The 15859-nt window shown below is 35.0% G+C and overlaps 1 protein-coding gene across 2 annotated transcripts; it reads right to left on the bottom strand.

The window, feature by feature from the left end:
* Nucleotides 1–307: 307 nt before the first annotated feature.
* LOC121406538 (fibropellin-1-like) lies at nucleotides 308–14568 on the bottom strand. 2 transcript variants are annotated; one of them, XM_041597548.1, is made up of 11 exons: nucleotides 14088–14568; nucleotides 13850–13895; nucleotides 8409–8594; nucleotides 7286–7390; nucleotides 5789–5902; nucleotides 5009–5122; nucleotides 3987–4097; nucleotides 3436–3549; nucleotides 1978–2091; nucleotides 1303–1416; nucleotides 308–491 (listed from the first exon to the last, which is right to left on the bottom strand). In XM_041597548.1, the coding sequence occupies exons 1-11, from the start codon at nucleotides 14091–14093 to the stop codon at nucleotides 337–339; spliced, it is 1179 nt and encodes a 392-aa protein (XP_041453482.1). In that variant the 5' UTR covers nucleotides 14094–14568; the 3' UTR covers nucleotides 308–336. The 2 variants fall into 2 exon arrangements, with proteins under 2 accessions (XP_041453482.1, XP_041453483.1); XM_041597549.1 differs by lacking the exon at nucleotides 7286–7390.
* Between the last annotated feature and the right edge of the window lie 1291 nt (nucleotides 14569–15859).

Here is a 15859-nt window from a genome sequence, read left to right as displayed (position 1 = left end):
ACTTTTGCGCAATGTTTTCGAACATATTTCGGGAAACGATCTGGAATATCTTTTAAACACTGTAAACTTTGCGCCGACCAAAATCACAACTCTCGAATACGATTGTCGTCGTCGATGCTTGCACTTATACGCATCAAATGCAACTGTTTTATTTTGCCAGTTTTAGGACATTCCTTCCCAAGTTTCAGTCTGAAGAACAAACTCAAAGTGCGATTGATCTAAATTTGTGTCAATAATAAGTGACTTGAATTTTATAATGAATTTCAGAGCAATCAAAATTTGAGTTGGATATATCAATCCCACTATCTTTGTAATAGTGGGCCCATCAGCTAGCGATTAAAGGGGATATAGCATTATGGATAATGACTTGCACTTACTGGTCTCACAGTGCAATCCCTCGTATCCGGACGTACATGAACAAGTATAACTATCAATGCCATCCACACAGCCACCACCATTTTGACAAGGTGTACTAATGCACTCATCAGCATCTGATTGTGAGAAATTGTAAGAATGTGTATAATGTTACTATAGTGATCTTTCTGCGGCCATTAAGATTTGTTGCACACAAAAATACCATCAACATTTCTTCATCTCGTGCCATTAAACATGTTAAACGGAAAAATGATTGATGTAGAGTACTTTCATGGGAACATGGGGAAGAGGATGAGTATTCTCGAATACTGTTTACTTTAGACATGTTAGAAGCAAATTTATTACAAACAGTAGATAATCTTATTCATTGAATCCAAAATAATGAGGAAAGTAGGATGCCCTGTGGTGACGGAGGGAGTAAAATAATTTTTTTTGTTTTTTTTCAGCAACAGGACTTATGATCGAAGATAATAAAATGATTACAAAGAAATCATTTCCCTCAGACATATTATAAAATCACTGAAATTCAAATTCACAAAAATCCATAGGCTGATATAGGGAGGGGTGAAATTGTGAAAATCCCAATGCCGGAAATTTCTCAAAAATTAACCAATGCATGTTCTCCATATTCAAGAGCTTCAAAGGGAGTAATGAATGTAATTGACGTGGGTTAGTATGTTAACACACCCCCACTCCCCCCCCAAAAAAAAAAAGTGATGACAAAGTCATTAAAGTCTAACAAGCAAAATGTAATTGCTTGAAAAATTCTCAGTTGTCACTTGCGAAAGGAAGGTAAAAAAAAATTGGTGTATGCCCTTCTGTTCATTGGAGCCAGGGTACTAATTTGTACAACTTTGGGTTTGAAAAAATAATGAGATCATTAGTGCTGGGAATATGTATCTACAGAGGATTGATTTCAAGATTTACCTGTTTGGCACTGGTCTCCTCCGTATCCCGGTTGGCAGGTGCATGTAAAATGATTGATATTATCAGTACACGATCCTCCATTCTGACACGGATTGCTTGCGCATTCATTGAAATCTACATGTAGGAAAATGTATCGGATTTCATCATTGAAAATAAGATTGAATACTTAAAGAACAGCTCTTAAGGGCATATTCTATTTGTTTATAATTAAAACAATTCATTTTTTAATTAAGTAGGTTCAAGTTTGGAGGCCTACAGGGTAAAAAACCTCTGGGAAAGACGATTAAGTTATCCATTTGACTGAGTTGATTTTGGAAGAAAATTATGTTTACATTGGTGGATATGGTGTTCCCTTCGGATGTTTATTTGCGAAAATTGTGATTTGAAATAAACTCCATGTTCTGAAAAAAATTCAGAGGGATAATACCCCCCCCCCCTACTGAATGCTGCGACCATGAAGGATGGGGGTGAAATCAAGGAACTGTATCCCTTGAAACTCTCTGTGGGGTAAAATAGATCTAGCCATTCCAAGAACTTGAAAATATATGCTAATCAGGGGTTTTCAAGCAATTTATAAGGATGAAAAGGTATCAAAATTTCCTGATGAGGACACCCCCTGATCGACGTCCATGATTTCACCATAAAAAATCCCCTGCATACATTAAACAAACTTACCAGTCTCGCAGTGCAATCCCTCGTAGCCAGATGCACATGAACAAGAATAACTATTGGCAGCATCTACACATGCGCCACCGTTCTGACATTCCACGTTGATACAATCATCAATATCTAACAGGTCGAGAAAAAAATCGACGATATGATATGTTAAAATTGGGCATGAAGTGGTGAGGGGAAATTTGGATTAGGTGGGTAGCAGAATCGTTCAGGTGATAGGTGTCAATGAAATATCGACAGCAGTTCTATTTTCTATTCATGGTATTCTCAAGAGAGAAAGTAAAAGGAAAGCTAACAAAAATAAGAAACTGATTACCACCATGACCTGTGAGAGAATTATAAAAAAGTCGTGTGCCAGTACTTGGAAACCCCCTTAATTAGATTGATTAAAGCTACGCATGGCTCCAGTCTCTTATGCATCAAAAGGCACAACTTACTGTGGAGGCAGTGCGTCTGTCATCGATTCAAAATAATTTATGATTATCATTTTTTTATTATCAACTATTCCAGACAAACTACCTAGCCGGACTGGTTGTACCTTCTGAGCCTTCTCTTATTCCTCTTCATGCATGTCGGAGTAGACGACTAACCGTTCTAAAATTCCAACTTTATTAAGAGCCTTTTTCTTTTAAAGTTGAGGGGTTAAGGGGTGCTTTACAAAGACCAAAATGTGCATTAAATCTCACTCAGGCTAAATTGCTCTTAATTGCATTGTATTGATAATGATCTGACATTCACTAAAAGATCAGAAGACGCACACTGATAAATGTTCATTTGAGAAAGCGTGTGCTAATTGGCGGTAAAGCATATAACTTAAAGTCATACCTAAATGCTTGTGAAACAACCCCTATATTTGACATTACTATTGAAGTGAATGAAAAGTGTTGCGAAACTTTATGACAAGTATATTAGACAGTCTCTACATGCACATACTTTACATAAATCAAACACAGAAAAGGGAAGTGGAACTCTTTTTGTTTCATTCAAATTACATAATAGTGGACCAACTAAATTATGACTTCATCTTTTTTTCACCATTTCCATTACAAAAATTTGGTAGCACATAATGAAAAAAAAAATCCGCACTCCAACATTGACACGAATCGGTTTATGTTGATCCAAGATATGGCCAAAAAGCCTAATAAGCAACATTGGAAGAATTATAAACTGGGCAACTTCGTAAATTATTTGGACTAGTGCTATTGAATAAGGCTGTCGGACGGTCACATCCCAAACGACCGTGAAATATTTCCCCCACGAATTTGGTGGTCGATTATTTCATCATATTCCACCGAAACATACTATCCAAAATTAGCATCCTTAAAAGTATCCCGAAATGCAAAATAATACATCAATTAAGATATATACAAATATGTCATTGCTTCATTACTCCATTGATGTATGACGTAGTATACGTAGCAAGTCAGAGCACGGATCCATATTCAATCACAGACTTACCTGAGTCACAAGTTTCACCTGAGTAGCCATCTTCGCAATTACAGGAGAACTCATTTACCATATCAACACACGCTCCTCCATTAAGACAAGGTGAACTCGCGCATTCATTTACATCTAGAAAAAAAAAACACATGCGTGATAAATAATATTAAGTTACTATGTATTTGTTCGTAATTTCATGGTAGTAATATTTAGATACGCCAAAATGAAATATAATTTGTTTTGCGATTTCAGATATTGATTCTTCATCTTTGGGAAAAAAAACATGAACATTCTATTTAACGACATGCGTGAAATGTGTAAAATCAAGACCTTCCAAATAAGTTTGGTGTTCTTTGGTGGATTATAGCAACCCTTCATTAATAGTTTTCCCTGATTCCTATATTTCTTTTTTTATTCAAATGACGTGATGATAAAAATGTGATAATAGTGAAAACGATGACTGTGGATTTTGGCTTTAAAGTATGAATCGATTAAGAACCATATGTTATAGAACCATTTTAAGCAAGTACAAAGGGGAAGAAACATAAAAACTTTAACATAGAACTCACCTGTTTCACAGTTGTTTCCAATATAACCGGGAATACATGAACATGAGTATTGATTGACGTCATCATTACATGTGCCATGTTGGCAAGGCGAGCTACTACATTCATCAAAATCTAAATAAGTGATAATAAGAAGGCAATGACGGGGGTTAATTGGTTTACTTTAAAGGAATTACAAAACTCGATAGTTCATTATCAGTGTTAATATTGTTAGTAGTAGTAGTAGTAGTAATATTGTTGATGTTGTTATTCATGGCCGTATGCAGCGGGTGAGGGGGGGAGAGTTCCCCCTCCTCCCCCGAAATTTTAAACACTTTGAATTATTCACTAAAAATTTTCAAAAGAATCACCAAACGTGTATGCACGAAATTCTTAAATTTCCCTTCGCAAAATTGCAATCCAATGACAGGCTCGGTCACTTCGCTCCCTCACTTTTGATTTTTTTTTACAAGAGTTTACGCGTCCTGTCCCTGGCAAAATAAAAACACCTGCTTATGGTCAAGTTGTTAGTCTTGTTATTGATAATATTATTCATATTATCAATACCATTATTTATAACAATACTAATAGAAGTAGTAGAAATAGTAGATTCATCATCATAACTAATATCAGGATTATTATTGTATTGATTGTTGTACTTTTTGTTTTAGGTATCATTTATTTTATCATGAATACATGAACTGGCCAGGATGAAAACAAAATAAGAATAATTTCCCAGTAATTGAAGAGAAATAAGAATTTCGATAATTCGAAGTAGCCCCTTGTCCTTCTTAGTAGGTTCGTAGGACACCCCCCAGGATCAACTGTTGACAAAATAGAGATATCGGTAACAATGTCTGGAGAAACGAAGATTCATTAAACAAACATCTTTTGTGCAGAAAAAAAATACTGAATTGTGACACAATTTTTTTCCAAATCACAATATTTCTCCATCAGATGATAGTCCTTAAGGGACGATCTAGGACTATGGTTTCAAAGAGAAATATATAAGTTTACAGATTAGCCAATTCGACAGGATTCCTTACCGATCTCGCAATTGATCCCAGCATAACCACCGATGCACGAGCATGTATACTGATTTATTTCGTCATTACATGCTCCACCATTCATACACGGGGTACTTGCACATTCCAGTGTTTCTACAAATCAAATACCATAAATATATACATTAAACCAACTAATAGTTTACACAATACTCTTTTCTTTAAAAGCAAGGCTCCTGGAGTTACTTTAAAGGGCCCAAGTATCACCTATGTTATTTATGCTGCTATTTAGAATTGATGATTATGGTCCGAACATTTTTTTTAAAGTTTGATATATTGTTGGCAAACACTTCAGTCAATATTTCCTCAATCTCATAACTAATTATTGAGAAATGAGAATAGTTTTTTTTTTGCTTTATATAACTTTATTCTACAATAAAAATAAATAGGTTTTTTTTTCTTATTCCACTAAAATTACAATCATTGATCTAATTATTGATCAGCTTCATGTAAGCCTACACCACATTACTGTTTTTTGTGGGTTTGGGTGCAGTGTGTACATCGTTAAAAATAATGCAAAACAATAACAATAATATATTTGTCTTTTTTACATTTGATAACGAATTTTCGCCAAAAATGCTTATAAAAACAGTTCTATCTCTCTAAATAATCGGAAGAGGGGGTTGGCAGGGTAAGTAAGTAATTCAAGAAGTGAGGAGAAGAAAGTGTGGAATATTCTTTTTATGTTTGTTTAGGAAACAACAAAATACAAGCCGCAAATTGACAGCTGCTATAGACTCCAATTTATTTAGCAAAACATACCAGTTTCACAATGTGTCCCCTCATATCCTGGCACGCATTCGCACAGGTATGCATTTATTCCATCCAGACATTCCGCCCCGTTCTCACAGGGACTACTGGAACATTCTTCGATATCTGCAGTAAAAATATTCAGTGGAAAAAATGCAATTTTCTGAATATTTTGCACAAAATCTCAATAAATTCTTCTAAGAAGTCAGTAATTTTAACATATATTAAGATACACAGAAGGGTTGAGTAAAAATTACTGTATAGAATTATCATTTAACATGCATGAATTATACCTCAAAATCATGGTGATATGATAAATTTCACATACAAATTTTAATTTTCATCCGTAATTATGAGAAAAGATTCAAGATTTTCTGATTCAAGACTTTAATCTAATACCTATATCAGCGACGTAGGTAAAACAAAGTTAATCCAAATATGGATAAATGTATGGATGGATGGATGTGGTGATTTTTTACCTGATTGCTAAGAAAGCATGGATGCTTGTAAGCAAGCAACCAGAGGACCGACGGCTTAAAGTCCCCTCCGAAGGACCTGGTACTGAGGATTAATGCCTTACCAAAGGGCAATAGCGCACCGAGTGGGAATCGAACCCGGGTCACCAGAATACGAATCCCCCGCTCTACCGACTGAGCTATCGCCCCTCATTGTAGATTTGTTTAGTCATTTTGTTATCATTATCTAATGAATATCTAAATTAATAATTGAATCAACAGACAATATTGTGAGGGTAGGGTCCTGGGAGCTTTCATAAAAATACCATCTCATTCAGAAAATAATGGAGTGAATGTTACATATTTCATAACGATAGACATCTAATATTCTTTTGTTAATCCACTTTTGCTTGCCCTTCGCTCACCACTTAGCTAGATTGCGAGCAAAATATGAATCAATTTCAATTCTAGAGTGACAAATATTCGAAGCTTTCCTATGGATGGCTAAGCATATTACGTGTTAGCTTAGTATGTTCTGTAGGAGAAAATGTACTACATATTTCTTTTTCCTAGTTGAAATTACGCTATAATTCATCACAGGATTAATTTTTCTTCAATTTATTCTCAATTGTACAACTTCGATTTTTATGTTTCTAAAAAAATGCATGAACAGTTCTTAAATGCAACGCTGCAGATCAAGTAAGTTAAGCATATTACGTGCTAGCTTAGCATGTTCTGTAGGAGAAAAGTACTATATATTTCCTTTCCTAGTTGAAATTACGCTATAATTCTTCACAGGATAGATTTCTCTTCGATTTATTCTCAAGTGTACAACTTCGGGTTTTGTGTGTTCCTTAAAAAGCATGAACAGTTCTTAAATGCAACGCCCAAGATCAAGCAACCGGACTAGTCCAAACTGTTGATTGAGTTGTGCTTGAACTTCCTGAAGCAAAAGCTCGAAAACCGTTTTAAGGCATTTAGCGACAATCACTGCATCATTCAAATTAAAAAGCTATCCAGCCCGTAGAAACTTTCGTATGAATATTGGTATTACCTTCCTGGCAGAGTAGACCCTGAAATCCTTCAGGACAGGTGCATGTAAAGCCCTCCATTGTTTCCCTACAAGTCGCACCATTCCAACAGGGTCCTGCTAGACAGGCTGCATGTAAGATATCAAACGGCATTGGGTCTAACATTCTCTGATTATAGGGAAAATATCCCCTAAATGGTATTTTGAAATCTAAAAACGTTTGCTACCTACAAGTTTCTGTCACTGACAGTTATTTGATATAAATATATATATCTATATATTTAAGATTTGATAGAGGAAAACTTTGCCATACCAAAACGATTTACCCATTCTCTCGATTGACAAAAAGATTATATAATGTCATCTAAGCAATAATTAGATGAACCTATTAAACTTTATGATATTGTAAGAACCTAAGAAAAAGAAACTTACCCCAGGCATGAATTATAATAAATTAGATTGGTTTTTCACACTTCAGAGAAATTTCAAATAAAAAATGTTAAACTTGTCTCTGACTATCTACATAAACTGAATATTCGAGTCAACCCGAATTGCATCTTGATTTGAATAAACTCAAATATCTAACAAGCATAGTTAAGGTGAAAAATTCATCAATATCGGATTACATATCAAAGCTTTGCTTATTTTCCATAAAAAAAGTATTATGGACAACACAGATAACTTAGAAATAAGAGGATCAATAATACATCATGCAATCATTGTCCATGTGATTCATCGTTTGAAATGTACATATTTTCATTTTGCCCAGATTTTGCAATGAGAAAATGGCAATTCCACTATTTAGAAATATTTCATTTTCTAAGGTCTGTCATTACAAATGAAAGTCATCGGTTCCGTCAATTATGTTGTGCGTAATGTATGTATTATGCATATATAAATGTTTTGTGAAAATATGTATAAATCTGCACTACCATAATTAAATAAATTATTTTTATAACCGACTTTGTTGATTTTTACTTAAATGCGTGTTGACTCTTCATTATCTATTCAAAATAAATATTTGTTTGGGTGGACTTGGCCTTTAACTATTTACGAATCTAATTCAACGGGGCGGATTCTACGTAATCAATTTCTTTATCAATGATCCGCCAAATCAAGCATGTCAAGGGAATGTTATATTTCTAACCTGGTTTTGTGCAGTAGTACCTCTCCGCATTATCAGCAATATTACCATACAGACTTTCTATTTCATGGCCGACAGGAACATATTTTGGTTGCAGTTGAACGTGTTGTTTTGTTGATGGGTCGTATTGGTCTGGACACCAGATCTTGGAGACACCGGGACATGCGTCGTGAATCTGATAGCTGGAGGCTACAATTACAGGAATAGAAAAAAAAATACAACTTTCATCATAAAAATAAATTTGTGGTAAAATATTAAGAAATATTTCTTCTCGTTTTTCGTCTTTTTTGCATTAACTCTTGCTTGCTAAATATTTGATATTCATCTTTGCTCCTCTTGCTATGTGCATGCCCCGACCCCCACCCCCTCCACGCAATTAACGATTTGGTGCACATAATTTCGTGAACATTAAACAAAAATCGCAATACGAAAATATGATTTGGAATTATCGGGGGCTGGGATCTCCCGATGTGTACCGTCAATAGTGATAAAAAATCAAATTCATTCATCAGATTTAGCATATTCATCATTTCTTTAGAAAAAAAATAATTCAATTATGACAGCCCTCTTTTATGAATTTGAATACATGCATATGATCATTTTGATATTGATCACCAATTATGAATATGTTCAATTATTATAATAGCGTTCTTTATTTGAAATGATAATCACGACGTTTTTCTATAATGGTAGGCTATCTTGTGCAAAGGGGAACGTGCCCTGGAAGCAATGGGCACAAAGAGAGAAGGGAGTCGCAAAAATAGAAAAGGAAAAAATGAAAATGAAGAAAAAAGGTAAAGGCTTAGACATGTTAGACAAGAAATTCCACTGATTAATACCCCGTCCTATGCTATCACCATGGTAATCCAGTTTCCAACCCATTTAGAAAGTGAGGTATGAATATTCCTGCCAGGTTTTTATTAGTTATATACTTATTCTCTTCAAAAATTCCAACAAAAATTCTTTAAAATATTCTTTTTTCAAAATCTAGCTGTGGGTTTGCATTTTGATACATTACTCTTCTTCAGTTCTTACAAACAATTCTGAAATACATTTTTCTGGTTTAATTGTCAATGCTCTCATCAAGCGCTGATTTAATAAGGGAGATACAAATTCTTTTCATTACTGTTTACTAATAATCATTAACAATGTCCCTTTTCAGGTGAGGATATTTCTAAAAGTCAGCCCACGCCGATGAGTTACGTATCCCTATCATGAATTCCTTCAAATAGTTTAACTATAATCTCTATAACTTCCTAAGAAAGAGGATTTAAAATGTTCCTTTTCAGGTCGGAATATCAATAATTTTCAGCTCAGTTTTCGCGCTCGCATTGTTTTGCTAGATACGAATCGTGTTTATGACCCCCCCCCTTCCATCTTAACGTCTTGATATTGACAAATATTCGCAATTGCACTGATATTATGTTTCATTTTGACTGGTCGTGTGTATATACATAATTATGTACATATATATATATGCACAGTTAAGTTGTTCAAGTGAAATATACAAGATAATACAAGCACATCTTATATATTGAAAGAAAGTTTTACAAAATATGTGTATGTATATTTGTGTATGTGTAACCGATTCATAATCTTATTCCGGGCAGAAATTACTAATAGGTATGATACAGTTTATCAAAATTATAATCTTCACCCATGGCCCATTTACGTATGGGCTTCTTTCCAGTCCATATTCATATATTAGGATGCGGAAATAAATTACCACACTCGATCCATCATGTTTATATTATTAACATGTTTGCAATAGGCTCCCTCCTGAAATGGGAGCATACATTTTCTATGGTATTCCTCAATGATATCGTTGCAAATATTTTTAATGATAACAACATAATGTACTGGCTTTTTTTTATTCAAACCGAATTCTGTCGCCTAAAGTGGACATTGCTGGGTTGAAAACATATGACTATATATGCATCCAATATACATATATATTATATGTATATATATATAACATGCAACATGGTCTAAGTTCATTGACTTTAAATGACCTGAGTTTCAGTAATACTTGATGACCCTTATATGTCCGAGTTTTATGAACTAGGTCCATATACATTTTTTAAGTTATGATGACATTCAAAAACATCACCTTAATTAAGATTTAAATGTTGAAGACGCCACCGCCGTCGCAGCAGCCGTCGCCACTGCCGTAATAGCGGCGGCTGTATTCTCGCCCTGCTATGCAAGCGATACAAAAACATTTGCCTAAACGACCAAAACCTTTTCTTAGATATGATTAATTACACTAAAACACAATGCAACAGCATTGACATTACATCAATATATATTATGTACAGTCATTTCCTATTTCCAACCTGTCTCCATCAATGCACTTAAATTGATCAAAGCTATCAACCGATAAACGATCATAATTATATTACCATAATTACAGCGTTGGGGTATTAGAAAGGGGGATGGATCCCCCTTCAAAAATGTATGTTCAATAGTATGCATTTTTTTTTCTATGCACATATAATTCTATGTAATTATGTAATTATCTAATCATATATATATATGTATATATAAAAGATTAAAAAAGAATAAAAAAGAATAAAAAGAATAAAAAAGAATAAAAAGGAATTAAAAAAAAAAATAAAAAAAATAAAAAAGAATAAAAAAGAAAAAAAAAAGAATAAAAAAGAAAAAAAAAGAATAAAAAAGAATAAAAAAGAAGGTCCTGCGTCGGTTGTGGTAGTATAAAGCAAAATACAATGTGAATAAAAACAACCGTAGATAGAAAAGTTGATATACATCCAATACAACTACAGAAACGGATACTTTCTACACGTTTTCAATTTGCTAAAGTATTACCAAATAATCAAATTATATCATTTTTTACAGATTGACTGAAAGCCAATGAATATGCATAACATCTTGTCTTAAATAATTCATTCACCCACATCTATGAATCCACAGTCATGCATCCTTTTTATGCATGTAGGTATGGAAACTCAAGAGTGCCACCCAGATGCTCAGATAACCATCTTGTCATGTCTACATCTTGTGGGAGAGATGATCAGATGACAAGATCTCGGATCCAAGATCTTATCAAATCATCTCTTCTACAGGATGTAGACATGACGAGATCCAAGATCTTGTCATCGGATCATCTCTCCCACGAGATGACATGACGAGATCCGAGATCTTGTCATCTGATCATCTCTCCAAGAGAGTGTAGACAGGAAGAGAACCGAGATCTTGTCATCTGATCATCTTTCCCACAGGATGTAGACATGACGAGATGGTTATTTGAACATCTTGGTGGCACTTTTAAGCTTCCATAATGTAGGATCGCTGATTCGAATTTCCCTCATCTTACACTTTGGTGCGATTTTGTTTAACAGTGATGACAAAAACAGTCGAGCACGAGCAAGAGTACGTCTTTGTGGTGGCATCTTGTAGAAAATACAGAGCAGCAAACAATAATTTTATAAGCATTTACAAACATCTGTCATGGTATTTACTATAACTTAAATGTATTTTTTAATTGTGCACATATGTTTTTTTTTATTCATACAAAAAAGTTCGTAGATTTAGCATCTAATGAAGAAAGTAAAATATGCCCTACCAATGCCCTCGGGCTTAATTCTCTTCTTGAGATTTTTAAAACATAGTTTGTGCCCAGTGGCATACCGTGGGTCACGGCATTTGGGGAGCACCAGCAAAAATTTTGATTCACTTAGTGAGCGAGCGAAGCGCACTCAGTTGCTAGGTATACTGACCTAATAGAGACATTAAGTACAGTGCATTAAACGGACATGTGTTTCACTGATCAAATAATGCGAGCGCAAGCTGAAAATTTTTTTATATCCAGACCCAAAATGCAAAAAAAGCAAATAAAGAAAATTATAAGCAAATTTTTGTAATCATGATACGTACCTGTCTCACTAAACAAACAATGCGAGCGCGAAGCGCGGGCTGAATTTCTAGTATATTCTGACTCTATACAGGAATATTTTAAGGACTATTTTTTTACGGAATCCATTGAGAGTATACATATCCCACCATAGTCATCTAATGCGAGTGTCAAGCGCCTGTTGATTTTGTTAAAATTACATCTAAACACACGAAGCACTTTTTTGTAGTCGTAATCATGATTGTCATACGCATCTCACTAATCATATATTGCGAGCGCGAAGCGCGAGATGAATATATAGGAAATTCAGACCTGAAGAGGGGTATTATAAGGCTTGTTAGTAGGATTCACTAAGACCATACGTATTTCACTAACCAAATGATGCGAGCGCAAAGCGCGAGCTGAATTTTTTTTTATTCAGATTAAACTTAGAAAAGGGGACCTTTTATAAGACCTGATTTTAGAAATTCATGAAGAGCAGCTAGGCATATATTACCAATCCACTAATGCGAACGTAAACACGGAAGGAAATGTTTTATGTTAAGACCTTAAAATGGGGGAAATCACTTTAACTCATCATGAAAAAGAAGCATATGTCACTACATAAAACAATAATAACTCAAAGTGCGAGGATATTTGGTGTATATTGACTTGAAAACGGGAGGTTTTAGTACAGCAGAATATATATATCTCGTTAAACAGACAATGCGAGCACCAGGAACAATGAAAAAATAGGCCCTGAGCCAGTCATGTTTCATAAAGTTATGAAAAATGTTTTTATGCAATATAACATAATTATTATCATAATTATAATGAACAATAATTTCTTCTTTTCCGGACATTTGTCTTCCTTCCTCCCTCTTTTTTCTCATTTTCCCCGTTTTTTTAATCAGCCGATAAGGGGGGGGGGCACGTGTCCCCATGTCCTTCCCCTCCACCCCCGTAGTTACGACACTGTTTGTGCCAGTGGCGAAACGAGCCAATTTTGAGGGGTGTTGGCTAATTATGGAAAAAATTCTGTTGAAGTTGCTAGCGGAGCAAGCGATCGAAAATTATGGCCCTATTAAAAATCAATATCTTAGTTTGTGATATATTTCGACATAATATTCATTAAATCATTTCATCATGTTTCATTCCTTTTATCCCCCATCCTGCTTTTCTCTTCTTCTTTTTTTCTTGATCGTTGATACACTATACTTCAGTGTATGGTGCCATGGAAACCAACCAGTGAAAGGGTAATGACTTTTCCTGTCTCATTCTAACCTCTCTTCTCCCCCTTAGTTTAAGGGATGTAATTTTGTAAGAATTTACAAATGTCGGACAGTGGCTTAGCGGTAGAGCACTAGCCTCATTTACAGGAGATCGTGGGTTCAATCCACACACCGAGACATACCAAAGACCTTTTTAATGTGATTGCTACCTTCTTTTCTGGAATTCGATGCATTAGAATGGAGAAGGGTAATAAAGCAAATTTGACAGGGCCCTTTGGGAGAACAAGTCGAAATATCTGAAGTGACAACTCAAGGTAAATTATTATTATATGAGGAAAGTGATGTTTGACACTTACCTTTCATTGCATTCACAATACACATTAGTAGGAACCCAGTTTGAGCCTTTAAAGAAACGAACAAATATACAAAATTTATCAGAGGGATATATGAAATAATTATACACAATTTTCAGTGTTTATTGTGTATCCAAAATAATATTGTATAAAGGCCAAACTATATTGTACGAACAATTTAATCACCAAGTTCAGTTTATAATCTTATTCGTATGATACTACACTAAATATTTGTACTTACCAACATTTTGGCGATCACGGAGCAGATCTAGAGAATCGATATCCGTCACTCATACGAACTCATCATCGAATAACAAGCTTCTACCGTAACGCACTCATTATCATAATTATGAAGTCTTCAAGCGCATCGACCAAATACTACTAGCTGATAACAAACCGGGACAATAATTGCATAATTTACACCTCGTTTGATATTAGCCTACCATAATAATAAACTGGAACGTGCATTTCCCGGCTTGGTAAAACAAGAATTAATATTAAGACATTGATTTCAATGTTCTAAAATGAAACTTTTCCCAATATTTGGTTGAAAGTTTTGTGTGGAGGTGAGGTGGTGTAGAAGGTCAGTCACTTTACTCTTAAACCAAGGGTCGAGGATTCGAATCCCACCCGGCGCTAATGTCCTTTGGCAAGGCAAGTTTGCCACTCTAGCCGGTAGCATGTGGACGTCAATACGATTACATTAGCATGTGTGCACCGATAAATTAACGGTTGCCTGGCCAGGATACTCCCCAGGGAGTGGAGGTGGTTCGCTTTATTTGTGGAGCAGTGATGGATCCTGTGACAGGGATAATAACAACTAAAATGTAAAGCGCTTGGAAACACAACGCTATATAAATGTAACTTATTATTCATTATTATCGTTATTAAAGTAAACATACACAGTGGCAGCAGAATATTTCGCTAAGGTTAAAGGAGGGGCTAGACCAATTAAAGGTGGCGGGGTATTATAGAAGCAAGTGTCCCAAACATCTTATCCCATGCTCTTTTCAGTGTTTTCTCCTTTCTTCTTCCTTCTTTTTTCTCCTCTATTTTGTAACATATAACTACTTGAAAAATCATTGGGGACGGTGATTGCTCCCCCCATCCCTCCATTGTGTGCCGAATATTTAAAATATTGGTGAAGACTGACAGTCACTAAGTTAAGCATATCCTTAACAATGTTGTCATGTTGATCAGAGTATTCCCAGCAGGGACTACAGGGGTTGGGAGGTGGGGGAGACGGCCAACTATCGCTATTCAGGTAATGCCCCCCTCCTACACACACACACACACACACAAAAGAAAGAAGAGACAACGGACGAAAACAGCAGATGAGTATTAAAAAAATGGTCTGGAGTATTCCCCTATCACAATAAACATGTCACATCCAACTCGTCTTGACCCCCCCCCCATCAATAAATGCTCGCATCGCCTCTGCTTTCCACAGTCAAGAATCACCAGGTCACTGTTTCCTTTTCTCTCCGACGTACAGGTGCCAAGCCAATTTTAGCCATATCAATATTCTTTTTAAACCAAGAATTTAATATGATTTGAGAACAATAATTTCATGAATCATTCACAAAATAAATGGGTATACGCTGGCTAGATTAAGGGGACCATTTCTCATCTGACAGCGAATGTATGAATAGTTGAATATGTGAGATTCTTATCCATTAAATAATTTACATATTCTATAATAAAAGATGATTCCTTTTAGCAAAATTAGCTTGCAAAAAGAAAATTGTACGTTCGCGCGTGAGTATAAATTTACTGGTTGCTACGTGACCACCCAAACATGGTGATTGAAACTGAAGTGACATGAATAAAATGGAGTGATGGATACACTGTAAAAAAAAATAGTTGGAATTACTCAATAAAATTGTGGCAAAAAAATGCCTTAATTTTTTTCAAGTATTTATGAGTTTGGCAGTTTTAAGTAAAATTTACTTATTTTCTTTGCATCCATTTTACTCGCGAAATTAAGTTACGATGACTTAACTGAATTTAGTA

The sequence above is a fragment of the Lytechinus variegatus genome, chromosome 1, assembly GCF_018143015.1.
Source record: "Lytechinus variegatus isolate NC3 chromosome 1, Lvar_3.0, whole genome shotgun sequence".
Classification (NCBI taxonomy): domain Eukaryota; kingdom Metazoa; phylum Echinodermata; class Echinoidea; order Temnopleuroida; family Toxopneustidae; genus Lytechinus; species Lytechinus variegatus.
This window is presented reverse-complemented; position numbering and strand designations above follow the sequence as displayed.

Excerpts from the sequence above, each read along its gene's own strand:
- LOC121406538 (XM_041597548.1), bottom strand. Across the intron at positions 7,391-8,408 it reads GTACTACTGCACAAAACCAG|CCTGTCTAGCAGGACCCTGT; the intron begins GTTAGAAATATA and ends TCTTACATGCAG. Across the intron at positions 2,092-3,435 it reads AGGTGAAACTTGTGACTCAG|ATATTGATGATTGTATCAAC; the intron begins GTAAGTCTGTGA and ends TCGACCTGTTAG.